General features: G+C 59.1%; 1 protein-coding gene across 5 annotated transcripts; it reads left to right on the forward strand.

Moving 5' to 3' along the window:
- Window positions 1–8: 8 nt before the first annotated feature.
- Window positions 9–25,387, forward strand: TNKS1BP1 (tankyrase 1 binding protein 1). 5 transcript variants are annotated; one of them, XM_060159131.1, is made up of 12 exons: window positions 469–1,165; window positions 4,294–4,401; window positions 5,467–6,100; window positions 7,596–7,665; window positions 11,683–13,029; window positions 15,052–17,174; window positions 22,339–22,705; window positions 22,920–23,070; window positions 23,182–23,309; window positions 24,005–24,162; window positions 24,399–24,471; window positions 24,957–25,387. In XM_060159131.1, exons 2-11 carry the CDS (start codon window positions 4,308–4,310, stop codon window positions 24,457–24,459), a joined length of 5,133 nt encoding a protein of 1,710 aa, XP_060015114.1. In that variant the 5' UTR covers window positions 469–1,165; window positions 4,294–4,307; the 3' UTR covers window positions 24,460–24,471; window positions 24,957–25,387. The 5 variants fall into 5 exon arrangements, 4 of the variants coding, with proteins under 4 accessions (XP_060015116.1, XP_060015114.1, XP_060015113.1 ...); XM_060159130.1 differs by lacking the exon at window positions 469–1,165 and adding an exon at window positions 3,852–3,974; XM_060159133.1 differs by lacking the exons at window positions 469–1,165; window positions 4,294–4,401; window positions 5,467–6,100 and adding exons at window positions 9–94; window positions 6,749–6,968.
- The last annotated feature ends 186 nt before the right edge of the window (window positions 25,388–25,573 follow it).

Raw genomic sequence — 25,573 nt, forward strand, 5'->3', positions numbered from 1 at the left:
TGTCCTTATGCCTTCTCTCTAGCCCTGTTGTATTGCTGCCACTTTTGTGTTTACTGCACTCTTCTGACCCTTCATCTGGGAAGCAAGTCTCCAGGTACATCCTGTTCTGTTCCCGGCTGGACAAGCATCGTTTTTCACTCTCTTCTGCTGGGATGGGCCACCTGAGAGTCTAGAAATGAGAGCTGATCTGATTAGGAAGTCTCTCTCATAGTTGCACTCCATTAGCCAAGCTGAGGGGGCAGCTCCGGCTCCATCCTTAATCACCTATGAGTCAAGGGTTTTCCAAGTCTTTAGATAATGGAATCGGGATTGACCAGCTTCTCTGTAGCAGGGGTAATGGAAACCTGAGCCCGGGGAATTGGGGAAGATGAGTGAGTGAGTGAGTGAGTGAGTGAGTGAGTGTGTGTGTGTGTGTGGGGGGGGGGGGTGGGGGGTGGGGTGTAAGTCTGATGGAGATGCAGGAAAGGTGTGGAGTATGTGTGAAGCTTTTCTTATGGGAGGAAATGAGTATGCCGCATTTTTAGGTTGGGAGGAGTTTATATATGGGAAGGGAGCATAACAGGAGATAAATGAGGATTAGCGAGGAAAATAGAGCTTCCAGTCATCCCCGAGGTGGCTCTAAACCTGAATTTATACACGTGGAGTGGCCACGTTGCGTAGGCCCTTAGGTGTTTGCACAGGAAGCCTCTCTAGTTGGCCAATGGTTACCTTTTCTCTAGCCGTGACTCTGGTGCTGCAATCAGTACAGGCGGCTGGGCCTGAGAATTGGGCCGTCCTAAGGCAGTCTCCTCTCTAGGCAGTCGTCTCGGTGGCCATTTTGCCCAACCGCTCTTTAGCAGCTAAGTTGCGTCAGTTTCGCCGGGGTCTGAGCCTGTGGCCGGCCCCTCATTTGCAAGTCTCATTAATAATTGAGTACCTGGGCTGCGCCTGTTCGCGTAAGACCCGGCGGATTCCGCACGGTCTATCCACTCCCGGTTTTCACCGGTTCATGGATATTCATGAGGCGCTTTGGGGGCGTGGACCTGGGCGGAGCTAGGGGCAGGGCCCTGCCACAGCTCGTACTGGCTTGGTCCCGCGGTGGTGGCGGCGGCGGCGGTAGCGGCGGCGGAGACTGGCATCGGGCTGCCGAGCCCGAGCAGAGCGGAGCCGGATCCTGGGGGAGCGCGTGAGTGTGCGGGGGCGGGCGGGAGGGCGAAGGAGGGGGCGGGGTCCGGCATTGGGGGCGGGGGAGAGGCATGGAAGGAGTGGGCGCTTTTCAGTCGGGACCTCGGGTTGAGATTGGAGGGTGGGGTCACCAGGAAAGTTTGCAGGGGCCGGGGGCGCGGGGTAGGCGGGGGACACAGGGGAGCTGCCGCGTGTGCGCGGGGGCGGTGGGTGCACGGTCTGGAGCTCGTGCTGACCGAGCCAGAAGAAAGGGGGGAGGGGGCGAGGGCTTGAGGAGGAGCCGGGGGCGGGCGGAGCTGCTGGAGGGACCCCCGCCTTTCCCTACCCCCGGGCCTGCGCTAGCCCCCTCCCCCGGCTCCCTCGGCACGCCCCCAAGCGCCCCAGTCCGCCCCCACCCGGTCCTTGTCCCCAGTCCCTCGTCTGTTCGCCGGCTGCTCCACATCCCGCGCACAGGTTCTCTGCTTCTGCCGCCGCCGCCCCCTCCTCCGCCTCTTCTACCCTGTTCTCTCAGTCTGCTGCCGTCCCTCTGTGTCCAGAGCTCCCCACTGGGCCCCTCCAGACGGCCCCTCGCCCCGGGCTGTTCCGTCTTCCCGTTGGCCCTCCCTCCTCCAGCAGTTTACAGGCTGTCCCTTCCGACCTCTCTGGCCCCAGATCCGGCCGGAGATCCCAGGTCCATAGGGCCGACCCCGCCTGCGGCGATGCTTCTCTGGGCCTCAGCCCCCGGGGCTGGAGCTGCCTGGCTTCTCCCCTGCCCTTCTGGCGGCCTGTGCTCCCAGGGGTCAGCTAGTCTCCTGACTCTTGCGGATTGGGAATGCTCAGAGCCTCTGAGACTTTACAGCTTTCGGCTCTGGCCTTGGTCACCTGGATTTCCTGGCTGGGGCCTCTGAACTGCTGCGACCCCCTCCTCTTGGGAAAGGCGAGCTGCAGCTTCTTTGCTGCAGCTCCTCACACTGCTGAGGTGTCCACCAGGCCCCCAGCTGAAGGGTTTTTCGGTTCTGGACCAGTTCCTCTCCATTTCTAACCACCCACAGCATGTCCCTGGTAATAATGTTCAGGGACAAGGAAACAGTCTTGTGTTTTTTTAATTTTATTTTTTTCCCATCATGTGCCCCTCCTCCATGCACACTTGGACCGGCTGTGCACAGTTACTCACCCACCCACCCACAGGGAGCATCCTGTGTGGTAGCTGGCTGACCAAGGGATTGACAATCATGGGTGTCTCTCTACCTCCTTCATATCCCCTCCCATCTTTGAAACAAGATGGGGCAGGGTAAAAGTGAGAGGTGGGTGGGTTTTGCAAAGGTTGGGCACCTGAGGTCCCTTCGGATTTGGTGCTGTCTTGCCAGACCAGCCGGAGTGGGTGACTTTGAGGAAGGCAGTGCCCCTTGCAGGTTGGAGAAGGTTGGGTCGTCCTCACTGACTGTGGGCACACTAGGTGATAGGAAATATCCCTCTTCCTTTGGAACAAGGAGGGCAGGGCTCTGTCAACCTGGGTGGGGGTCTTGAGGGTGGGATGGTGCTTCAGGAGCCAGGATGGGAACTGAGGAGGTGGTGAAGTGTCTGAAGAGCAGGTGACATGACTGGGGCCTGCAGGAGAGAAGGAATGGTCAGGAACAACGGAAGCCTGTGGTTTGGGGAAAGGAGGAGGTGGTCACCAATGTGTTAGCTCGTCGGTGACACTAAGTGGAGTCATGCTAATAATGGCCAACATTTACTGGACGCTTATTACGTGCTAGGCATTGTGCTCAGCAGTTGTGTGCATCCTCTCATGTAAGCCTCTCTCTCTCTCTTTTTTTTTTTTTTGCTGCACTGCATGGCATGTGGGATCTTAGTTCCCTGACCAGGGCTTGAACCTGTGCCCCCTGCCGTGTGCAGTGAAAGCGCAGAGTCTTAACCACTGGACTGCCAGGGAAGTCCCTCATGTAGGCCTCTTAACAGTCTCAGTAACTGTGTTTTTCACATAGGGAAACTGAGGCTTAGAGAAATCAGCCATGTGCCTAAGGTCACAGAGCTAGAAAGCGGTAGGTCCACCCAGCATTCGAATCCATTTGGTGCAGCAGATCTGAAGCTGCTGTTACAAGCTTAGAGGAGGGGCACCCGTTCGGCTTCCACCGTAGGGTTGTGTCATTAGGTTTAAAATTTCTACTTCAGCCCCGCTCAAAACCCCTCAGGTCAAGTCTAGGCTGGTGAGTGATGCCCACATACATTCCTGGGCTGTGGCTGTCCCACTGTAACTGTCCAAGAAAGGGAACCCTAGGGAGTTTTCCCCCAAGCCACCCCGCCCCCCGGGTGTTCTCAAGCCCTGTCCCATTCTCCCAGCCCAGGCCTGGGCCGGCTCCTCCTTCCTCTTGGCGAGGCTCTGGAAATCCAGTGGGAGGCCATTGCTATGGCAACAGGACTAGGCCCTGACTTTACCTCATCAAATTCCAAGCTGAAGCCAAAGCGATTGAGAAATTAAAGAAAAAAATGTATTCCAGATGTTTACTTTTTATTCCTTATTTTTCCGTGTTTGGATGAGACAGCTCTGAAGGAGGCGGGAGTGGGGCAGGGATGTGGAAGGAGGAGGGGGGACGTGGGGGGAGAGGGAACCACTCCCAGCTGCAGGAGGGAGGGAGAGAAGGAGGGGGAGCAGGAAGGGGGAAGCAGGCAGGCAGGCAGTGGGCGGAGCCCCAGGTTGGGGAGGAGCGGGTTTTTCCCGTCTCCCATGAGGTGATTCACAGAGAGACTTCAGACTTTGCGGACCTCTTACTCTGCCCCTGAGTAGATACCTCGAGTGGGGCCACCGGACCCCGGGGGTTACCTTGGGAGAGGTAAGTGGGGTGCCACGGAGAGCTGGCCACAGGACGCAGCAGTGCGCGGCTCCCTGAAGCTCCAGGACTTCAGGGTTAGGAGACAAGAGTTGGGGAGTGATCTGGGAAGTGTGGAGGGCGTGGCGGCTGGGGACCTCCCTTGACCTCCCCCAGCCCCCCTCCTGAAGTTCCCTCTTCCTGTCCCGCACTCTGCCTCTGCCAGAAGTCGGAGACGTCCCTCGCCACCGAGCCTGCTGCCAGTGCCCAACCCTTTTACTTTCTTTTCCTGGGTCTTCAGCCACCCCAGCTTGCACCCCTCTGCTTCCCACTTCTCACGCAGGTCCACCGCATGTGATGGAAGTATCTACTCTCAGGGAAGGCACAGCCATGGCTTCCCTACCGCCCCGGGAGCCAGAGGAGGAGCTGGTATCTGCTGGCTCTGAGCCAGGTACCTATGGGTGCAGGGTGGAGCAGCGGGGTGGCTGGGAGGAGGGTGGGAGGGGCGGAGGCTTGAACCCCCATTCTGTCTTGGAGCGGTTGGGCGAACGATGACTCTGTGCAGTGAGGGGAGGGAGGGAGGAGTACTCAGCACGGGCAGGATGAGTCTAAAAGGTTCTTAGCTTCCATTGAGACCCTTCAGAACTGTTTGAGATCACAGCTCTCCAGCAGAGGAGAGCAGACTAACCTGTGAGATGGTGTGGATCAAACCACATGTTTGACAGAGGAGGAAACTGAGGCCTAGGGGGGAAATGGCATGCACCTCTGGATTTGAACCCAGGCCTCCTGGCTCCCTGTCTAGACGCCTTTCTTGCCCTGAGCCAAATGAGTGGGCGATGAAGAATTCTATTAAAAGGGCTGTGGCCATGAGTAATTCAAGGTCTTTTATTTGGTATTGAAATGCCTATGTAGAAGGTAGGTTTCTGGTCCCCCCCCCCTCCCCGCCTGTACCAGGTTTACTTCTGTTTGGCTTAGGTCAATAGTAAGTTTGCATTCCTGATCACACACCAGATGACAGTGGGGAGGTGGCCTGAGTGTGCGCTGGGGGAGGGGGCAGCAGGGTGGCAGAGTAGGGACGCTGAGCTGGGATAACAGGTTTACTGTGGATGGTAGTATAGCAGAGTATCATGTAAGAGGAAAGGACTACCTTGGGGAGATGGTGGGCTGACTAATTGATGTGGGTAGGCAGGTACTCATTTATTAGCTCACTTGCTCATTTATTCATTCATTTGTTAAGAACGTGTACTAGGTGCAAAGTGGGTACAGGGAGAAATAGCCGCCAGCTGGACCCTTAAGTAGCTTTAGCTTATAAGGGGGACTGACTAGACATTTTGGGAATTTGGAGATGGGAGATGTTTCTGGCACGTGTATGGAAAATCAAGGAAGACTTCATGGAAGAGGTGACATTTGACTTGTACCTAGAAGGATGTGAACATTTTGAGTTTGTACGGTGGGAGATGAAGTTCTGATTGCTGTTCTTCTGACATCCCCCCAACCAACTCTTTCCTTTTGGTAGGTGACGCTCGGGCCAAACCCCCTGTCAAGCCCAAACCCCGAGCCCTGCCCGCCAAGCCAGCCCTGCCTGCCAAGCCCAGCCTGCTGGTGCCTATTGGACCTCGGCCTCCCCGGGGTCCTCTGGCCGAGCTGCCTTCTGCCCGGAAGATGAACATGCTGGCGGGACCCCAGCCCTATGGTGGCAGCAAGCGTCCCCTTCCGTTTGCACCCAGGCCTATGGCTGAGGCCCCTACTGGAGGAGAAGCCACCCGAGAGACTGTGAAAGAGGAACGTGGGAAAGAAGAGGTATCCCCCTTGACACCTCCAGCTCGCTGTGCCGCCCCGATGGGTGTGCGGAAGGCGCCCGCCCCCTTCCGCCCAGCCTCGGAGCGCTTTGCAGCCACCACAGTGGAAGCGATCCTGGCCAAGATGGAGCAGCCGAGGAAGGAGGTCCCGGCCAGCCCTGACCGCCTCTGGGGCTCCCGCCTCACCTTCAACCATGATGGCAGCTCAAGATATGGCCCCAGGACCTATGGTGTGGCCGCAGGTCCCAGGGATGAGGATGGTGGGACCCTCTCCAGGGAATGGGCCCAGGAGGGGCCGGCAGAGTCTCCCACAGAGTGCCCTGAAGAGCCCAGCAAGACCCCCGAGGAGAGGTGAGGGGGTGGGAGGCTGTATGTTTGGTTGCAGCCTGGAGGACAAAGTGGTAGTTGCATCTGCGATTGTGATCTTCGCTTTTAGGTTAGGTCTGAGTCACAAAACATTCCCCCAGCAGGCAGTGCTACTATGTTCTTTTTACAATGATAGTTCTCTATACAGAGTTGGTGTATGTTTTTAGTAGAGTTCAAATGTACTCTATGGAAGTTTATTTTCAGGTTTTTTTTTTTTACTGAGAGCCAATCTTTGCCTCACTTAATCCACAGCCATGCTGTTTAGTGAAGGGAATATTAGACCCATTTTAGAGATGAGGAAACTGAGGCTCAAAAGTGACTTCCCCTGGTCCCTTAGCAAGTGAGAGAGACAGAGCTGGGGTTTGAATTCGGGTCTGTTTTCTTCCAGTGTGTGCTTTTAACTTTAACTGCTAGCTCGTGCTGTGGGTGCAGCCGTGTGCCAGGTGCTGTGTGTGTGTGTGTGTGTGTGTGTGTGTGTGAGTGTGTCAGTTTGAGGAGGGCACAGTCTGGCTGTGAGGAGGAGTTTGATGGGAGAGGGAAGACATGAACACACCTTGATGCCAGGCCAGCTAGCGTCAACGCACGGGAAGTACAGCTAGGTCGGAGACCGTTGCGTATGGTATACTTGCCTAGAGTTGGTACCAGCATATAAAAGAAGGCTGACCAGGAGGTGCCCCTGGGCACTGGAAGAGGCTGAGGGCTGTCAGCGGCATGGAGGCCATCCTCAGGGCAGGGAGAGCCGCTTGAGGCACCTGGCAGCTGGGCCCCTGGCAGCTCTGCTGGGCCCACAGGCCCCTTCCCACTCCTGCTGCTGTGGAGGGCAGGGCCGCTGTTGTCTGAGCCGAGCTGGAAGGTAAGATTCTTGCCCTACCCTGTGCTGCCCTGCCCTCCAGCCTTTCCCCTCTCTCACCTTCAAGTGCCTGGAAGGCAGGGCCTCCTATCAACTCTTTTGTCCCAGGCCTGGGCTCCCAGGAGGTCACACCCTGTCCTGGCTGGGTTCCACCCTTCATCTTCCCCTCCTTTGCTCCAAGCCAGGCTTAAAATGAACAACTTCAACCTTGGAAAATCCTCTTCCCTCTTTCCCTCCCCCTGCAATTCCTCAAGAAGTATTGGCAAGGCAGCAGGACCAGCTGCATTCTCCCTGGTGGCAGGAGAACATTAACCCCTTAAGGGAAGGGGGGGCGGGTATCTTTTTGGGAGCCATGGAGGGGTCTGGGCAAGCTGCATCCTCTTCCCAAAGGAGTTGACGGAACTTAACCCTTGGTGTGCAGGTGGGGAACAGGCACTGTCTCTGGGGCACTTTGTGGAAACTGCATAGCGTCTCTGTCCCCCAGTAGGAAATGCCTGTGGGAGGTGGGAGGCAGTTAACATTGGATGCTGTTGCAGTCACTTAGGCAGACCCTTGATCAGCTCTCCCTTGTCTACCCTGTGACAGGCTTTTCCATTCTAGGCCTCCATTTCCCCTCTTTCTCCCTCACAGGAACCCCCTTTCGGACCTGGCCTTCAATGGGGACCTGGCTCAGCTGGCCAGCTCTGAGCCACCTACTGACGTGAGTTATCCTCCAGTTACCAATCAGAACCGTGGTATTTTAGAGCTGGAAGAGTCATCTAAGATCATCTCTTTCGCCTCCTTGTAGTTTAGATGGGGAAGCGGAGGCCGTGGAGGAGGTGACTGGCCCAAGGGCTGGCCCCGGGACTCAGGTTTCTCAACTTCCAGGCCACCCTGGCTAAGTGTGGCTCAGGCCCTGAGGCTCTTACAGTGTCCAGAACAACTGTCCTTGATTATCTACTGTGTGCTGGGCACATCCCGGGAATGTTGACTGACTTAATCCTTGTGATAACTCTAGCTAGCAGGCCCCTTTGGTCCCATATGAGAGGTGAGGACACCCGGGCTTGAAAGGTTAAGTAACTTACCCAGGAGCTGAGGCAGGATCTGAAGGGTCTGAGTCCACGGCTCTCCCTGGCCGGATTGCCTTCTCAGGGTTCAGAAGAGAGGAAGAGTCCTTTCTTGGGGGTTTCCTGTTACATCCCCTCTCCCGACAGTGTGCTCAGAGGGCAGAACAGCCTGAATTTCTGAGTAAGTGATGTAAAGGATGGTCCTTCTTACTCATAGAGCCCTTGCTAGCCAGAGGCTGTCCTATCTGCCCCATGAGGGAGACCTGACTCCATTCATTTGTCTGTCCAAAAGTATTTATTGAGCAACTACTGTGACCTGGGTACTGGGGAAACAGCAGAGAACAAAACAAAGACCGCCCCTGCTCTCAGGGAGCTCACCTTCCAATGCGGGGAGGCAGATGCCAACACAGACATCCCTGCGAACCAGCAGATGTGTAGTGTGTCAGACAGGTGCTGGGGACACCTGGAAGGGTTCTGGGGTGAGGGTAACAGGGGGAGGCCTTGCTACGAAGAGGGGGATGGAGTGAGCTATGTGGATGTTGGGGAACAGCATTTTTGGCAGAGGGAAGTGCAAGTATGAAGGATTTGGTACCTTCCTGGCAAGGAAGCCTGGATGTCTGGATCGCAGTGAGAGAGGAGGAGTTGGGCCATAGGGAGGACCCAGAGGTGATAGCCTTGCAGGACCCTAGGAGGACCTTTGCTTGCGTGAGGGTATTATGCCATTGAGGGGCTGGAGGAGAGGAGTGACCTCTGCTGTTTTAGTTGTAAAGAGTCACCCTGCCCTCTTGGTTGCAGGAAGCCCAGGGCAGCAGCAGGGACTAGTTAGGGGGCTGTTGGGATAACCCAGGTGAGAAATGATGGTGTCATGGACTCTGGAGGTATAGCCCGTGGTGGAGATGGCGAGCAGTGGTGGCCTCTGTCTAGGATCTGAAGGTGGCGTGGACGGGACTTGCAGATAGATTGATGTGAGGAGAGAGCAGAATCAAGGATGACTCCAGGGCTTCTGATGTGAGCGATCAGAAGGTTACTGTTTACGGAAGAGGGGACTTCTTAGGGTGAAGCAGGATAGGGGGAGATCAGGGGGGCTTGCTTTTGGATTTGTTGAGTGGGAGATGCCTTGTAGACATGCAGGTGGAAACGTCGAGGGGGCAGTGGGATATTTGAGTCTGGAGCTGCAGGGCCTCGTCAGTGTAGAGATGGTAGTAAAGACAGCTGAGATCACCAAGGGAGTGGGTGAGGCCTAGCGGAGGAGCGCGGGAGAAGCTGGAAGGAGCAGCGGTGGGGTAGAAAATCCAGGCAGCGTGGAGTGCTCCGGAAGCCACGTGAAGCTAGTAGCTTGCAGGACTCGGGGGGCTGGGGGGGGACTGGAGGAGGGCGGATTAGTGGTCAGACGCTACCCACGGGGCAAGGAAGATGAGCACTGAGAAATGGGAGTTAGCTGCAGGGCGTCATGGGTGACCTTGGCCAGAGCGGTGGGTGGGACGGCGGGTGAGGAGAGAAGCCCATTTGGAGGGGGTTCAGCAGAGGATGGGCGAGAGCAGCTGTGGGGATGGATACTGAATGGAGAGCCCTGTGTTTAAGAAAAAGGGGTGGTAGCCAGAGGGAGAGAAGGAGTCAACAGCACTGTGTTGTCGTCTTTTTTTTTAAGCCAGAAGAAACGAGAGCAGTTTGTGTGCTGATGGAAATGATCCAGTAGAGTAGGAAAAATCAGTGGTGCAGGACAGAGAGAGGAGGAGTTGGCCTTAGCTCTGAGCAAGGACAGTTCATGGCCGCGGCAGGGAGCAGAGGGCTTGGGCTCCTGTGCGGGCGGCGGGGCTGCGGGTGCTGGTGTGGGTGTCCTCCGCCTGTGGCCTCTGGGTTCTCAGGGAAGGGGGGCAAGGCTGTCAGCTGAGAGAGCCCGGGAGGAGCTGTGGACTTTCGAGGAGACCAGATGGGAAAGCGTTGCCTGGGGGGTGGGGTGTGTGTGGTGGGATTGCTGGGCCGCGGGGGCCCCTGAGGGCAGGGGGGTGAGCGCGGGGGCCCAGCCGTCCTGGTTGCACGCTTTTCTCCAGCCACGTCCAGAATGGCCGTCTGGGTGCAGCCTTGAGGTGGGGAGAGCTGTGTATTTAAACAGGTTAAGCAGTAGGGTGAGGGAGGGAGCTGTGTAAAGAAACGACGTCAGTGGCGATAAAGAGAGAAGGGAGGGAGTCTGCCGGGCAGAAGCAAGGAGGGTTAGTGGCTGTGCTTCTCAGAGGGGCTGAGGGATTAAGCCGGGTGGGGGATGGAAAGAGGGAGGTGGACAGATGGGGGTGGGAGTGGGTGAGCGGGACACCTGAAAACGAGGTTATGGAGGAGCAGTCGTTACAGGTAAGGACAAGGTCTAGGGTAGGATCCTGGGGACAGGTGGGTCACAAAGGAATAGGGGAGAGGCGGGCAAGGACCGGAGCCAGGATGCTGGATGGGTTGACGGTGTGACTGTTGGAATCACTATGCGTTATAACAGGGGTAGCGCTGGGGAGGGTGGCAGTGGTCCAGGAGCTCTGCTTCTGAGGGAAGAAGGGGTCTGTAGGGGCCTCTAACAGGAGGGGTTCCGGATGGTGTAGTTTAAGGGCATGAGCTTTAAATTAACCAGAGATCTGTAGAGGGGACAGAGGGTGGAGGGAATGGAAGTTGGCCTTGAGAAGGAAGCAGGATGCCTCCCCCTGCCCAGACCCGGTAGGTGATGATGGGGCAGCAACAGCCCCATTGGCGAGAGGGCGGCAGGGGAATCGTGATCTCTGGGGGTGGGCAGAGCTCAGGTAGGGCAAGACTCATCTGGGGACAGGCTGAGTGGAGGGGTAAAGGAGTGCCAGGGGTTTGGTGGCCCCAGTGTCTCACAGTATCCATTCTTTCTCTAAGTCCTATCCTGAAAGGCCATGTGCGCAAATCTTACTTAATCCTCACCTAACTGTGAGATGGACATTGTTGCCACCAGCCCCAGGGTACAGATGGAGAAGCTGAGGCTCGGAGTGACTTCTGTGCAGGAGGGCGTACAGCTTACAAGGGCCGGGGCAGGGGTAGCTCTGGGCCAGGTGCTTTCCCGTCCCCTGGGCCTTTCACCTGAACGCTGAGGCCGGCCTGCCTGCCTCCTTGAGTCGGTACTGTGATGCACAGAGCTCTGTGCCGGGTGGAGAGCTCCACGCCACCCCTGGGAGGTAGGAGCTGCTCCTGGGAGCTGGTCTGGAGCTGCATGGGGCCTGGAGTCCTGCTCTGAGGCCGGACCTCCCCCACCCCCAGACAGCCGGAGTCCCAGTTCTCCTTTTCCCTTTGTAAAGCCAGTGTTCTTGACCCACGAACCGAACCGTGGACCCTTTAGAAGATCCTTAGGTGAGCTTTGGGCTGGGTGGGTGGGTGTGCGGGGGAGGGTTTGAACCACCTGAAGTGGTGTGAGTGATACCGTGTGAATAAGGCGACGTGCATTTTGTGGGGAGAGGGCCAAAAGGAGGGGTCTGTGGACCCTGAGAAGTTTAAGACACTCGAAGTCACCTCGGAGCCCCTTGCGGCCGTCTTGGGTGGCTGCCCCTCCGCGCCCGGGTTTCCTCTGTGGAGTGTGAGCGTGTGAGGCAGCTGCTGACCTGAGGTCTCTGCGGGGTTGGCAGGGGGCCCCCACCCAGCGGAGTGGTGAGTGATGGCTCTGGACCTTTCTCTTGCAGGTTTCCAAGGCCTGGGTCCCCTCCAGTCCAGGCTCCACCAGCCCAGGCCTCCCCGTTGAAGCCTCGGGCTCAGCCCCTGAGTCTCCACGTCCTTCCTCACCCGATGAGAGCTCTCCCCGCCACTCACAGCTTCCAGAAGCCCAGAGCCCTGCAGCTTCCGGAGCTTCTCCCTGCCTCCCCAAGACCCTGGCATCCCCATCTGCGACCCCTCCTGATGAGGACTCCTGCCACCCGCCTAGTCCGGGGCTCCCCTCTCTGGGAGCCCTGGAGGCCTCCAGACCCGGCAGCCCTCCCCTCCAGGAGCTCTCGGGGCGCCGCAGCCCGGAGCAGCCCCCAGCTGCCTTGCCCCAGCCCCTAACGGACGGGGGTGAGTTGCTAGACCTCCCTTGGACGTTGTCATCTGGGGACATGGCGGCCACAGGGGGTGAGGACCTCCGTCCCGTCAGCCTGGCTCAGCGCCGATTTTCTGAAGGTGTGCTCCAGCCGCCCGGCCAAGACCAGGAGAAGCTGGGGGGCTCGCTGGCTGCCCTGCCCCAAACCCAGGGGAGCCAGTCGGCCCTGGATCATCCCTTTGGGAGTGGGACACAGTCCAGCTGGAGCTTGTCACAGTCCTTTGAATGGACCTTCCCCACGCGGCCTTCGGGTCTGGGGGTGTGGCGGCTGGACTCCCCACCCCCCTCCCCCATCACTGAAGCCCCTGAGGCCGCGGAGGCTGCAGAGGCTGGAGACTGGGCTGCATCCAGCAGGGAGGAAGGAGTGTCCCAGCAGGCGCGAGGGGCCCCGCCAGCTCCAGAGGGCCCAGGAAGGCCTGGTTCCTGGATGCAGGCGGATGATCTGGGCACCTCCCCAACCCAAAAGGGCGATGGGGAGAGCCATCCTCAGCCCGCAGCTGTCCCCCTCGAGCCCCTGCCAACAGCGGGGGACCAGCCTGGACCAGCCTTGCTGCAGGCAGAGGAGAGGTACGAGGAGCGAGAGCCCCTGCCTGGACAGGGATCCCTGCTTCCTCTGCCCACGAGGGAGGCCGCCCTGCCCATCCTGGAGCCGGTCCTGGGGCAGCGGCAGCCAGCACCCCCTGACCAGCCCTGTGTCCTCTTTGCCGCCATCCCCGACCCCGGGCAGGCACTGCCTGCCAAGGAGGAGGCCATGACCCTTGCCCAGGCCGAGACCACCGAACCCAGGACAGAGGTTCAAGACCCGCGAAGGGCGTCCCCCGAGCCTGCAGGCCCCGAGAGCAGCTCCCACTGGCTGGATGACCTCCTGGCTTCGCCATCACCCAGTGCTGGAGGTGCACGGCGGGGAGCTGGATCTGAGCTGAAGGACACACAGACCCCAAGTGCTTGCTCTGAGGTGAGGACAGGGCACGGGGCGGGGCTTGGGATGGAAGCCAGGCCTTCGGAGGGTTTTGTTCTTTCAACGTGGATTTTATGTGATCAGAGCTTGGGATCCAGCCATGATCAAGGGCACCTAGGACGTGCCCCTCGGAGCTGTACCGCCAGGCAGAGCTGGCAGAGCAGAGGGTGTGGGCAGAGGTGGGGGGAGGAGGACCAGCAGGAAGGAGTTAAGACCAGGCTTAGGCTTTAGTGTGAGTCCTTATCTGACTCCAGCATCCCCCGGCTGACGGGTCTTGGGAATATACCCCAACCTCTAAGCTTCAGAGTCCTTTCACAGTGATGACGTTTGCCTCTTAGGCTTGTATTGTGGGTAAGATAGACGTGGAAAGCGCTGGGTGCAATGCTTGGCAAACACTGAGTGTTCAGTACGTTATTACGGGTGGCGTTATGAAGGGCACCAGCATAGCCAGTTAGAGCTATGGGCTCTGGATGCAGACTGCCTGGGTTCGTGTCCTGGCCCTGCTCTTTGCCCACGTGTGACCTTGAGCAAGTGACTTTTCTGCCTGTGCCTTGGTTTCTGCATCTGTAAAATGGGGAGAACAGTGGTGAGCTCTACCTTGTAGTGTGATGGTTACAGTACCTGTAACGTACTGAGAACAGTGCCTGGCTCATCACGAGTGCTTGGTGAGTGTTGCCTTTTATGAACGTTATTACTATTAAGCTCAGACTTGCCTCTGTAGACAGGCTGCTGAGGCCCAGAGGAGGCAGAGCCTTGTGCAAAGGTTACCCAGCAAGTTGGTGGCTGGGCCAGGGCCAGAGCGCCAGTTCCAGGGCCAGTGCCCTTTCTCCTACCAGGCTGCCCCAGAATCTCAGGGCTGGGGTCCAAGTGGCTTTTGAAATGTATTTTTCAAGCCCAGCCTGGGCTGGTAGGGGTGGGGCTGGGAGGAGGGAGGAGCCTGGAGGCCTCTGGGGGCAGAGGTGGGGGGAGGAGGACCAGCAGGAAGGAGTTAAGACCAGGCTGGCTCCTGAAGTAGGTGTGTCTGTCCCAGGATGTGGGTGACTCAACTGGCTTCTGGGCGGGGCTGCCGGAGCTGCAGCTGCTCTGGAGGGAGCGGGGCCAGGGCCAGCGAGAGCCAGAGCCGGAGCCATCGGACAGGTCCGGGCGAGGGGAGCGGCCCAGCCCTGTCCTGGCACCCGCCGCGCCCAGTAGCCCGGGACGGGCAGGGGGCAGGAGGCAGGGGCCATGGCCCGACCTGGGGACAGGGAGCCCAGCCTGTCTGTCTTGGAGAGGCTGCTGGCCAACGCAGCGCTGCGGGATGAGGCTGGCTGGCTTCGCAGCCCTGAGCCCAGGGCTCCCCGACCCGCAGGAGTGAGTCAGGGAGTGTGGGGTGGGGTGGGGTGCCGGAGCCGGCTGGGTCTTTTCCCCGGTGCAGGAGGAGGCTGTCCCTTCTGCCTCCCAGGCGGGCAGGCGGGCAGGCGGGCGAGGACTGAGAGGTCTTCCCGGGGAGGCCTAGGCAGGAGGGTGCTTTCCTTAGGGAGGAAGTGGCTAGAAGGGTGTTGGGTGGCGTTGGGATTTTGCCTTGGCAAGGAGATCGTGGAGGGGCTTAAAGAGTTCTTGATCTCTCCTTGCTGAAAGTATAGCCCCATACCCATGTGAAGACCATTCTGCCAGGCAGCCTCTCTCCTGGCGGTTTGCCAGGTGTTGCCCAAGGGCTGTAAACACGACCATGGGATCATCGATTGAGTGTCCGTGGTGCGCCAGGCGTTGTGCTGAGTACTTGGCTTAAATGATTTTGTCTAATCCTCTTGTACCACCCCACAGTAGGAATTACCTCATTTAGGGATGAGGACCCTGAGGCCCAGAGTGGTTAAGTGATTTGTCCAAGGTCACACAGCTGGGATCCAAACCCAGGCTTTCTGTAGCCAAAGTGGGGCTCTTGGGCACTAGGCGGTGCTGACTCTCTCATTCTGGACTGATTCTCACCCTGATTGACTCTAAGCATAGTTTCTTTGTTTCTCTCTTTTTCCTGATGCCCAGGGACTCCTTGGCTGGGCCCAGAAAGATCTGCAGAGTGAATTTGGGATTGTAGCAGACACACATTCCAGAAGTTTTAGTCCTTGCAGCTGGTCCCAAGACACTTCTCAGGACTATGGCCTTAGGAGTGCGAGCCCTAGAGGGGGCCCAGGCCTTGGAGAGAGGGACTGGACCAACAAGTGCGGGCACGGAGTGGGGGAGGGGAGCTCCAGGGAGTGGGCCAGCAGGTGTGGCATCGGCCAGGAGGGGATGGAGGTCGGCAGCCAAGATGGGAGTGGAGTGTCGGCCCCGGGGGGGCTCACGGCCCAGGACCAGGTGATTGGAAAGGCAGCCCAGCCTGGCACTCCGCAGGGCCAAGAGGTAGATGTTCGCGACTGGGAGTTCAGAGAGAGGGATTCCCAGGGCTCTTACTCCAGCCAGGGTGTCGAAATCCAGGGCCAGGAATTTGGGAAGAGAGATTCTCTGGGTACTTACTGCAGTCAGGATGCAAGCTTTCAGGACTGGGAATTTGGGAAGAGGGATTCTCTGGGTGCTTCTGCCAGCCAGCATGAGGATGAGCAGAGCCAGGAACTGGGGAAGAAGGACCAGCTTGGCAGGTACGGCAGCCAGGACGCAGGTGAGCCGGACCAGGAGTTTGGGAAGAGCAGTTCTTCACTGAGCACCTACAGCAGCCGGGGCGCAGGGCAGCCGGACCAGGATTTCGGGAAGAGCGCCTGGATGAGAGACTACAGCCGCGGTGGCAGCTCCACGGCCCTCGGCTCCCAGGACAGAGGCTTCGGAATGAGAGCCCTGAGTGCCGGGTTCAGCCCCGAGGAAGCCCAACAACAGGACGAGGAGTTTGAGAAGAAGATTCTGAGTGGCAGAGAGAGCCTGGGCGAGGCCAGCAGGGACGTAAGCTGGCCTGAAGAGGCTGAGTCTGGGGGCTTGCTCAGCCCCAGCAGCCCCCAGTCACAGGATGGGGCACTGGGACAGAGAGACCAGAGCAGCTGGCAAGGCGGTAGTGCCAGCCAGGAGGTCGGAGGGCTGCAGGGCAGACAGCAGGCCGGGGGCCAGAGCCCCGGTGATGCCGACCGGGAGGACAGGGAGGTGGGGCAGCGAGGCTGGGCCAGTGACTTCAGCCTCAGCGTCGTCCCCCAGCCAGAGGCGGCCTTCAGCCCAGGGCAGCGGGACTGGAGCGGCGACTTCTGCGTGGAGGCTGCCGAGAGGAGCCGTCAGTTTGGCATCATCGGCAACGACAGAGCGAGCGGCGCTGGCCTGAGCCCTTCTGGCAAGATAGGAGGAGGCCACTTTGTGGCTCCCGGGGAGACCTTGGCCGGGACCATGGACTGGAGAGACCAGCTGGGCCTTAGGAACTTGGAAGTGTCCAGCTGTGTGCGTTCTGGGGGCTTGAGTGAAGCCAGGGAGGGTGCCATGGGGCAGGTAGGCTGGGCAGACAACCTGGGCTTGAGAGACGTGGAGCTGGCCGGTCGTCTGGAGACTGGAGGGTCTGTGGAGCCCAGGGGGATCGGAGTCGGGGAGAAGGACTGGACGGCTGAGGTCGGGCTGAGGGGCAGAGATTTGGCAGCAGTGGGGGAGGTAGGAGACCACAGCCAGGCCAGAGAGAGTGGCGTGGGGCAGACCGACTGGTCAGGTGTGGAGGCAGGAGAGTTCCTGAAATCAAGGGAGCGTGGAGTGGGTCAGGCAGACTGGACACCTGACCCAGGGCTGAGAAACAGGGAGCTCGGGGCAGGCCAAGTGGACTGGGGCGACAATCTGGGCCTGAGGAATTTGGAGATGCCCTGCGACCTGGAGTCTGAGAGTTCCCGGGGGCCGCGGGGATGTGGAGTGGGGCAGACGGACTGGACCCAGGACTCGGGGCTCCGGAATGTGGAGCTCTTGGGGGCCCTGAGGGAAGCCAGGGAGCATGGGGTAGGGGAGGTCAGCCAGTCTCCTGAACCAGGCCTGAGGAACGACGGCGTCTTGTCCCCTGGCCTGGAGGCCAGAGACCCCTCGGAGGCCAGGGAGCTGGGAGTTGGCAAGACAAGTGGGCCAGAGACCCAGGGCGGAGAAGATCCCCTGCCTTCCGTGGCCATCTGCCCCGAGGAACCTGGATCAGAGGCAGGGGAATCCCCCGGCTTTGGAGCCAGGTAAGGGAGCGCCATCCCAGGGTGGGGAGGGAAGGTGTGATGGCTGTCTGAAAAGTGCACCCTTTCTAAGGGGGATAGAAACCGCCTTCCCCCAAGAACTTCTAGTGTTTGGAAAATTGAGATGGTTTGGACTGTGAATTTTTACTTTATTTTTTAAACTGAACTCTGACACACACACAGGTGAGTTCCTTTTTTGAACGATGAATGTGATGGTTGAGGTGTGACTTTTGCAACTCGTGCTTTAGGCTTCCTTGGTGATTGTGAGTATGCTGGAAGATACGTCCTGTCTTTGGTTAGTTTCTGGTGGCTGTTCCCCAGGCCTCTCGGTCCTGAAGCCGCAGGTTCTCCAGGACCAGGGAACACGGATGCTTTCATAGGCTTGGGGGAGGAGGACTCCGTGTCGTCTTGGCCTGAGCACTCCAGGTCAGGGTGGAGCGGGCAGTGGCACTCCTTGCTTCTTGCAATGGGTAGGATCCCTGTGCTTCTTGCCTGCCTTGTCTTAAGGCCCAGAAGAGCATCAGTTTAAGAACTTGAAAGGCAGGAATCCCTGGCGGTCCAGTGGTTAGGACTCTGCACTTTCACTGCTGCGGGCCCGGGTTCAATCCCTGGTCAGGGAACTAAGATCCTACAAGCCTCGTGGCATGGCCAATGAATAAATAAGTAAATAAAATAAAAGCAACAACAGAGAATAAACCCTGGTTTAAAAAAAAAAAAACAAAAACCTGAAGGGCATTGGGACTTGGCTCCTGGCCCCATGACCTTGGCCTCCATGCACAGAGTTTCTGAAAAAGAACTTTCCAAAAAAAAAACCAAACCGATAGTTTTCCGAGCCAACCACAGTCTGTCCCTGAGATTTTTCTGTTCTAAAACCAACTGAGGTGATGTTGCACCTGGTGAGGGTGCTAAAAAGGCATTGTTTCCATTTCCCTAACGTTTCCATCCACTGAGGTTGGGTTTCATTCTCTTGACTGAGTAGCAGGTTCAACCTTTTCCAACCCTGGAGCTTCTCACCTGGCGTGAAGGGAAGAAGGGAGGGGGTGTTGGATGGGATCTGTGTTAGAAGTGGAAGGGGCTGATGGTAGTGGGAGGGGGGCAGGAGGGACCAGCAAGTGTCTAGAGGGAATCGGTGGGGTGTTGGAGGGGTCAGGAGAGGCGTTTGGGGTTGAGGAGAAGGGAGAGGGGAAGGTGGACAGAGCCTGGGGCCAGGACCGTGCCCCCGGGGCGTATTCTGGGGGCTCAGGCTGCTGAGGGGGAGACGGAGTGTGGGCAGAGGTGAGGCCTGCAGGAAGGGCTTGAGTGTCCCGGACTAGGAGTCCACAGGCTCCTGGGATCCTGCACAAGTTGCTGGACCTCTCTGAGCTGTAACATTCCTGGGGGGAGAGAGTGTAGGCTCCCCGCGGTTGCCCCCGATTCCTCTTCCCGAAGCGGGAAAGGGATTTTATCATCTCCGGTTAGCGGGTCGCAGAGCGGTGTGACGCGCTTTAGGTCACGGAGTCAGCAATGTCTCTTTCTGACTTCTGCGTCTTTACTGCGTTCAAGGCTCTTAGACTACCACGCAGTGGGACCCACAGCCCTCCACCTTTCCCCGAAGACTGGGGTGGGCCTTGGGAGGGGGAAAGCCAGAATACCTCCCCTTGTTTAGGATGGAGGGAGAGGCTGGCTGGGGGACTGGGTTGGGGAAGGGGAAGGGGATCGGCAGAGAAGCTGGGAGTCCTCAGTGTTCAGCTCTCTGAGCTCCGGTCTCCATCACACCTAGAAAACGCTTGGGTTTTTCCGACCACGTTGCGTGTTTGGAAAACGCCACTGTGTACTCAGTGGGCGCACCGGAGACTTAGGGAGTATGGATATTAGCACTGAAAGCACAGGAGTAAGGAAACCTGTATATCTTTCTCTAATGTGATGTTTCTCAAGCTTATTTGACTAATATCCAAGGGGCTGGTGTTCTGAGCATCTGACTTAGGGAAATTCTACCCTCTGGAAAGTTGCTCTTTAGAGGAAATTTTGGAGGTTCTCCTGGTAACGAGAAGTCCTCGAGGACAGTTCAGAGCCGGCTGGCTTTGGGCCTGTGTGCCAGGTTTGGGTCCTGATTCTGCCATCAGCCCTGTGACCTTGGGCAAGTCCCGGCTCTGCTCAGGCCTCCTGTGTCTTGTCTGTAATTGGGAGTAATCGACCCCGGACACCCACAGCATTGATCTTCACACTTACCCTGTGAAGCGGGAAAGGGATTTTATCATCTCCGGTTAGCAGGTCCGGGAGTGGTGTGACCCGCCTAAGGTCACTGAGTCAGCAATGTCTCTTTCTGGAGTTGGGCTAGGAGTTCGTACACAGGAAGTGATAGAAACCTGCCTGGCACGTGGTCGTCACTGACCGAATGCTCACCACCAGTATTTGTATCTGTTTTGCAAGTGTGGATGGACGTGAGGAACTGTCCCAAAAGTGAGGCCTTGGAAGACATTTTGGTCATCATCCTGTGTGGGACAAAGGTTCCCCTGCTGGTGGTCATTGGCTGTACCACTGTCCATATAACTGGGACAAGAGCGGCGTTGGGGAGAGCTCAGGCCCCTCCCCTCTGTGTCTAGGTCACCTTGTCCTGGTGGGAGTGGCGCTCCTGGGTCTCCTGAGAGCTGTTGCGCTGCCCTCTCCTCTCTCTGGCCTCCTGGTCATCTCCTGCCCCTGCCCCCAGGCCGCAGCGAGGCAGAAGCCTTCCAGCCATTGGCGGGGGTGGGGGGTCTTCACAGAATGTGAGAGGACCCTCAGAGATACTGAGGCCAGCTCCTTCATTCCGTGGGTGGTGAAGCAGGCCCAGAGAGGCAGTGTGACTTTCTCAAGGCCCCACAGCTTGTGAATGTGGGCTCCTTCACGTTCCCTTGGGCCCCAGCCCTGTAACCATCTCTCTGGGTGCTCTTCCTGTCTCCCTGGGGTCAAGGTCAGCTGCTGCCCCTTTAGACACATCATTCCAGCTTCAGTCCTCACCTCTCTCCTTTTCGGTCTTGAAGCCTTGAACACGAGGAAACTGATTTTTTCTGCATCTACTACATGCCGATGCCCGTGTTTACACCTGGAGTGGCTGTGGGCTGGGCTTGGATAGAGTCCCGGGCCTCAGGAGCCTCTAAGGCCAGGTGGGCGAGGGGTAGAGGTGGTATGAGACACGTCCTCAGGCCGGGAAGCTGTGTTGAGCACGAGGATGACCATCCTAAAAATTCCTCAAGGGCTAACTGTGTGCTTGGTGTGTATTTCTGCCAACAGACCCGGCAAAGTATAGGTACTTATGTTATCCCCATTTTACAGATGAAGAAACTGAGGCCAAGGCCACAGGCAAGGGGTGCAGCCCATATGTGTGCTGGAGTGGGCAGTGCTCAGGACAGGTTCCTGCCGGGGAGCGGCTCAGGTTATAGGTGTTCTGGGTGTTCCCACAACAAGGAGAAGGAAAGCTTCGAGTGGGGTTTAGACAAGTCAGCAGGGATGAATGCTTTCCTCCTCCACCCCATGGTCACCCCCAGAGCCCACCGAGCTCCTCCGCTGCCCTCTGCCCACGTGGCTCTGGGCCAGGGCTCGCTCTGGATCTTCCCATCCACCCATCCTCGGGCCCCTTAGCTCTCGGGGCCTGCCCTCAGCCTCCTCCCTGCCTCACCCCGGGAGAGGCTCTGGGCAGGGCCTCCTCAGGCTGGGTGGGGTGCTGCCACTGCCCCCTCCCTCCCTGGCCTCCCTGATCTCAAGCAGGGGGGCAAGCTGGCTTTGGCCCCCCTCCAGGGCTGCTCCTGACTCCGCTGCCTTGCTGCACTTCTGCTGCTACCTCCGCCTCCCTCCCTCCCGAGACTGCTTTAATTTCCATCTGTCAGCAGCTTGTGGAAGGACAGACTGACACACGCTCTCTCCCGCCCTATCCCTTCTGGCCTGGTACTGACTCACCTGCCTCACACACTTCCCCTCCAATCTGGGACTCGTGGCCTGGCTTCGGGGTACTGTCCTGCCCGCCCTTCCCATGGCTGCGTGCACGGTGTGTGTGTGTCGGGTGTGGCTCTGCTGTGCTTGTGGTGTGGTGGGTACGAGGTGTGTGTGGAAGAAGTGACCGACGAATAGTGCACGCTTCCCTGCAGGAGATGGACCATGAGAGTGTGCAGGTGTATCTGTGTGTTTCAGGGGGCAGCTGGGCAACACAGGCTCCTCGTGTGAGGAACGTGAGCTAGTGAGAGTGTGGTGTGCTGTGCCTGGTGTGTTCTTGTCATGCTTTGAGGGAGCGGCGGGCAGAAGACGCGGATGCCGTGTCGAGGTGCAAGGTGACCCAGCCTCTCGTTCCCTCGGCAAATATTTGCTCAGTCCCGCTCCTGGCCAGGCCCTGGGCCAAGGGCTGGGAGCACAAAGGTGGCAGGGGGCCCGTCTTTGCCCTTGAGTTGCTCACAGTTGGGCAGTGCAGACAAAGAACCACGGACTCTGAGGCAGGGGCTGGGCCAGGTAGAACCCAGGGCTTGCAGGGCTGGGGAGAGCGCTGGCTGGGGGAGGGGAGAGCGCTGGCTGGGGAAGGGGAGCCGCTGGCTGGGGGAGGGGAGCCAGCCGGCTTCAGAAGAGGAATTGAACTGCACGGGGAGTGAGCAGAGAGGCAGTGGGAGAGCCTTCCAGGCGGGAACATCTTGTCCAGATACACAGTTGGATACATAGCCATCTGTGAGGGCCGGGCGCTCAGTGAGACTGGGGCGCGGGGACGGACGACCTGGAGGGTGGGGGCCGAAGAGGCAGGATGGGCAGATGGACCGCTGCCTGGCTTATCCCGAGGAGAGTGACCACCTAAGCTGGTGCCCTTGGGAGGGACACAACTGACAGCATCAACAACAGCGACGGTCGTGGTAATAGTAACTTACTTACAGGGCACACACCGCGTGCTCTGCACCGTGCTGGGGGCTTGAGAGTCTCACTGCGGTCCGCCAGTGATTCTGTAGTTAGGAGACCCCGAGGCGTTATAGGTGAAGGCACTCATCCAAAGTCTCAGTAAGTGGTGGACCTGGGATTTGAACCCGGCAGGCTGGCCCGGGTCCTGCCCTCTGTGCTGTGTTGTATGAGGCCCCTGTCGGGAGAAGCGTGGACAAGAGGGAGAGCGAGAGGTTGGGGAAAGCGCCCTTCGGGGAGGGAGATGTGGTCCCACGTGACCTTGGCCTCTGGTCCTCTGCAGTCCTGGCGGATGCCTGGCGCGCTCCCCGCCCTCCGGCTCCCAGGGCCCGCTGGAGGGGACGCCGGCTGCCAGCTGCTCCGGGGCAGCGGCCCGGAGGGAGTCGGCAGCCTCGGGCCTCAGGGAGCTGTCAGAGGAGGAAGGGGCCACAGCAGGCGCTGACCAAGGGGAGCCCCTGGAGCCTGGCTGGGACCGTCTGCCCTCCTGGAGGCCCCAGCCTGATGGTGAAGCCAGACAGACAGAAGAGGTGGACGGCACCTGGGGCCCTGCAGGGACCGGGCAGAGCGTGCAGGACCGGATGCCGACCCCCCAGTGGCTCCCCCAGGGCCCTCCCGCCAGCTCCACCAGTCAGGATTTCTCCTTCATCGAGGTCAGTGGAGGGGAGCCCAGGGCAGTGGGTGGGATGTTGTTGGGGGTATGGGGGGTGCTGGTCCCTTGGGCCTCCCTCATCTGTGTGGGTCCCGAGCAGTCTCAGTCCAGGAGGCAGAAAGCGAGAAGCTCCAGCCCGAGGCTGTTAGGGGCTCCCCTGGGCTGGGGCAGGACCACGAAGAGGATGGCAGTGGTGTTGCCCTTGTCCCAAGCAGGACACCGAGATCCTTGACAGTGCCATGTATCGGAGCCGTGCCAACCTGGGGCGCAAGCGTGGGCACCGGGCCCCGGCCATCCGGCCTGGGGGGACGCTGGGCCTGTCGAAGGTGGCAGAGTCGGACGCAAGGCTGTTCCAGGACTCTACAGGTGGGGCCGGGGTGTCGTGTGATGACATCCGTGTCCACGTCTGAGGGTGGTGCAGGGGCGGGGAGGTCTGGGGTTGCCGCCTGTGCTGAGCCCCTCTCTGGGCCCTTGCAGAGCCGCGGGCTTCGCGGGTACCGTCTTCGGACGAGGAGGTGGCGGAGGAGCCTCAGAACCGCCGGACACGGGTGACCAAGGGGCTGAAAGTCAACCTCTTTCCCGGCCTGAGCCCATCAGCCCTGAAGGTACTATCTGATAACGGGGCCATCTGACCACCTTGCATCCAGCCTGCCTTCCCTCCATCCATCTACTCATTCCCTATCCCCTTCCTCGTGTTCCTCCTCTCACTCTGCTCTCCCTGTGCTGGGCGCTAAGTGGGATGGAAGGAAGAACAAGGCGTGTTTGTGTCCCACAACTTCCCAGGGTAGTGGGGGACATGAGCCATGCCGTCATTAGCCCTGGTGAAGGGGGAAGTTTAGGGGTCACTGGGTGGATAGAGGTAAGAGGCGGGCCTGCTCAGAGAGAGGGAGACACAGTGGGTGCAGGGTGGAGGGTAGATTGGGGAAGGCCTCATGTGATGACTGTAGCTTCGAGGTGCACAGAGGAGGTGGCCGTGCAGGGTGTGAGGCGGGGAGACGTTGGAGACAGAGGGAATGGGAGGAGCCGAGGCACAGGGACGGGAAGTCACGGCTGGCTTCGTCCAGCCCAGTTAGTCTGGATTCATTTCAGCAGTGTCTCTCTGAGGGCCTGCTGTGTACCAGGCATGGCTCAGCTCTCGGGGGAAGCTCATCTCTAAGCGACTTCGCATCCACTGGGGTGAAAGGTAAAGGGGGTCTGAGCCTGCCTCTGGGGACGGCATACTCTGGGGAGAAGGCCTAGCCTCCTGTGGCGGCTCCTTCCTGCGCCTCTGACGTCCGTCTGCGCCTGGCTTGTCTCTCAGGCCAAGCTGCGCTCCCGGAACCGCTCGGCTGATGAGGGGGAACCGACAGAGGGCAAGTCGAGTCAGAAGGAGCCCGTGATCCATCGCTCCAAGTCCTGCAAGGTCCCGGGGCTGGGGAAGCCCCTCGCGTTACCTCCCAAGCCAGAGAAATCCTCAGGGTAGGTGACCTAAGCGCCGGGCATTCACTGGCCTCACTGCGTTGGCCTTCCCAGGAAGACCCTGCTTTACAAGAGAGGAGAACTGAGGCCTTGAGACGGTTGGCGTGAGCCCAGTCTGCTCTGTTGAGTCGGTGCCCGAGTGCTGGTCTCTAACCAGGCCCGAGGTCACCTCTCCCGGTGGGAGCGGCCTTTCTGTCCCTACCACTCCCTTCTGACCTTTGCCCTCTGCCTTTAAGGTCAGAAGGGTCATCGCCCAACTGGCTGCAAGCCCTGAAGTTGAAGAAGAAGAAGGTCTGAGAAGTCACTGAGGTGAGGGCAGGAGCTGGGCTTGGGCCTGTCTGGGGTTGGGAGTGAGTTCAGGGCTGAGGAGGGCCTGCCCTGGAGGACTCAGGAGGCCTCAGACCCTCTTCTAGACCTGAGCTCTCCATCCCTCTTTCCCTGCGAGGCTGGAAGCAGGCAGCTGAGGCCAAGTTCCAGAGACCTGGCGGGTCCCTTGGCTTGGGGACGTCCATCCCCACCTTCCTTCTTGGGCTCAAGGAGGGTCCCCAGTGCCCTGTAGGTGGCCTGAGCGTGGTCCGCCCGCCCTTCCAATCTGGGACCCTGGGGTGCCTTCACTAGGCTCCAGGTGCCCAGCAGGGTCTCCATCGCGCCGGGCTCTGCTGGGGGAGCCAGGCTGCGGTGTGGGGAGGCGGGTGCGCAGTGGACGGGGTGGGGGAAAGCGGAGGGAGAGACGCAGAAGCGCCTCCTCTACTCCCACGTCTCTGCCTGACCTCTTCTCTTTCCTCCTGTTGCAGGTCCTTCCCATCTGGCAGTCTCAGGCAGTGCCTGTCCCTGTGGGGTCCCCGGCAAGGAGACTGCTGAGCCCCCCACGCCCCAGGCTGCAGCCTCTGCCCCCTCCACCTACGGGGGCCGTCTGGGGAGGCACAGTTATGCACTTTGTATCACCGTCCCAACTCCCCTCACACCTCCCTCCCAACCAGTTGTTAGCGGTCGAAGGTTTAGGTCCCTCCCTCCTTCGCTGTCTTCCCGCCTCCCTCTCTGCTTCCTCCTCCAGCCTCCCGTGGGTTTTCTTTTGATACCGGTTTATAGCATTTTTTATAAAAGCCTTTGATTTTTGTAACGGGCGGATCCCAGCCCCACCCCCGGTCTCCCTCCGCCATGCCAGGTGCCCCACAGAAACTGATACCATTTTGCCACTTGAAACAATAAAGTTTTTTGGGAATTGGTGCTGCCCAGCTTGTGGTGTGTGGTCGTGGCGCCTCATCCCCTGTCCGAGGCTGTACCTGGGGAGATGCTGGTTCTAGCCCTGGCCGACCAGGAGCTTGCTCTGACCTTGAACCCGTCACTTCCCTGGCACTCACTGGGCACCCACCGAGGAGGGTGTATGGGTTATGGTAGGCTGACTGCCGAT

Source organism: Lagenorhynchus albirostris, chromosome 9 (assembly GCF_949774975.1).
Source record: "Lagenorhynchus albirostris chromosome 9, mLagAlb1.1, whole genome shotgun sequence".
In the NCBI taxonomy this organism is placed as follows: Eukaryota; Metazoa; Chordata; class Mammalia; order Artiodactyla; family Delphinidae; genus Lagenorhynchus; species Lagenorhynchus albirostris.

Coding starts and splice junctions, on each gene's coding strand:
- TNKS1BP1 (XM_060159131.1), top strand. CDS start 4,308: ATGGAAGTATCTACTCTCAGGGAAGGCACAGCCATGGCTTCCCTACCG. Junction 13,030..15,051: donor CCCCAAGTGCTTGCTCTGAG/GTGAGGACAGGG, acceptor CCTGATGCCCAG/GGACTCCTTGGCTGGGCCCA. Junction 17,175..22,338: donor TCCCCCGGCTTTGGAGCCAG/GTAAGGGAGCGC, acceptor GGTCCTCTGCAG/TCCTGGCGGATGCCTGGCGC.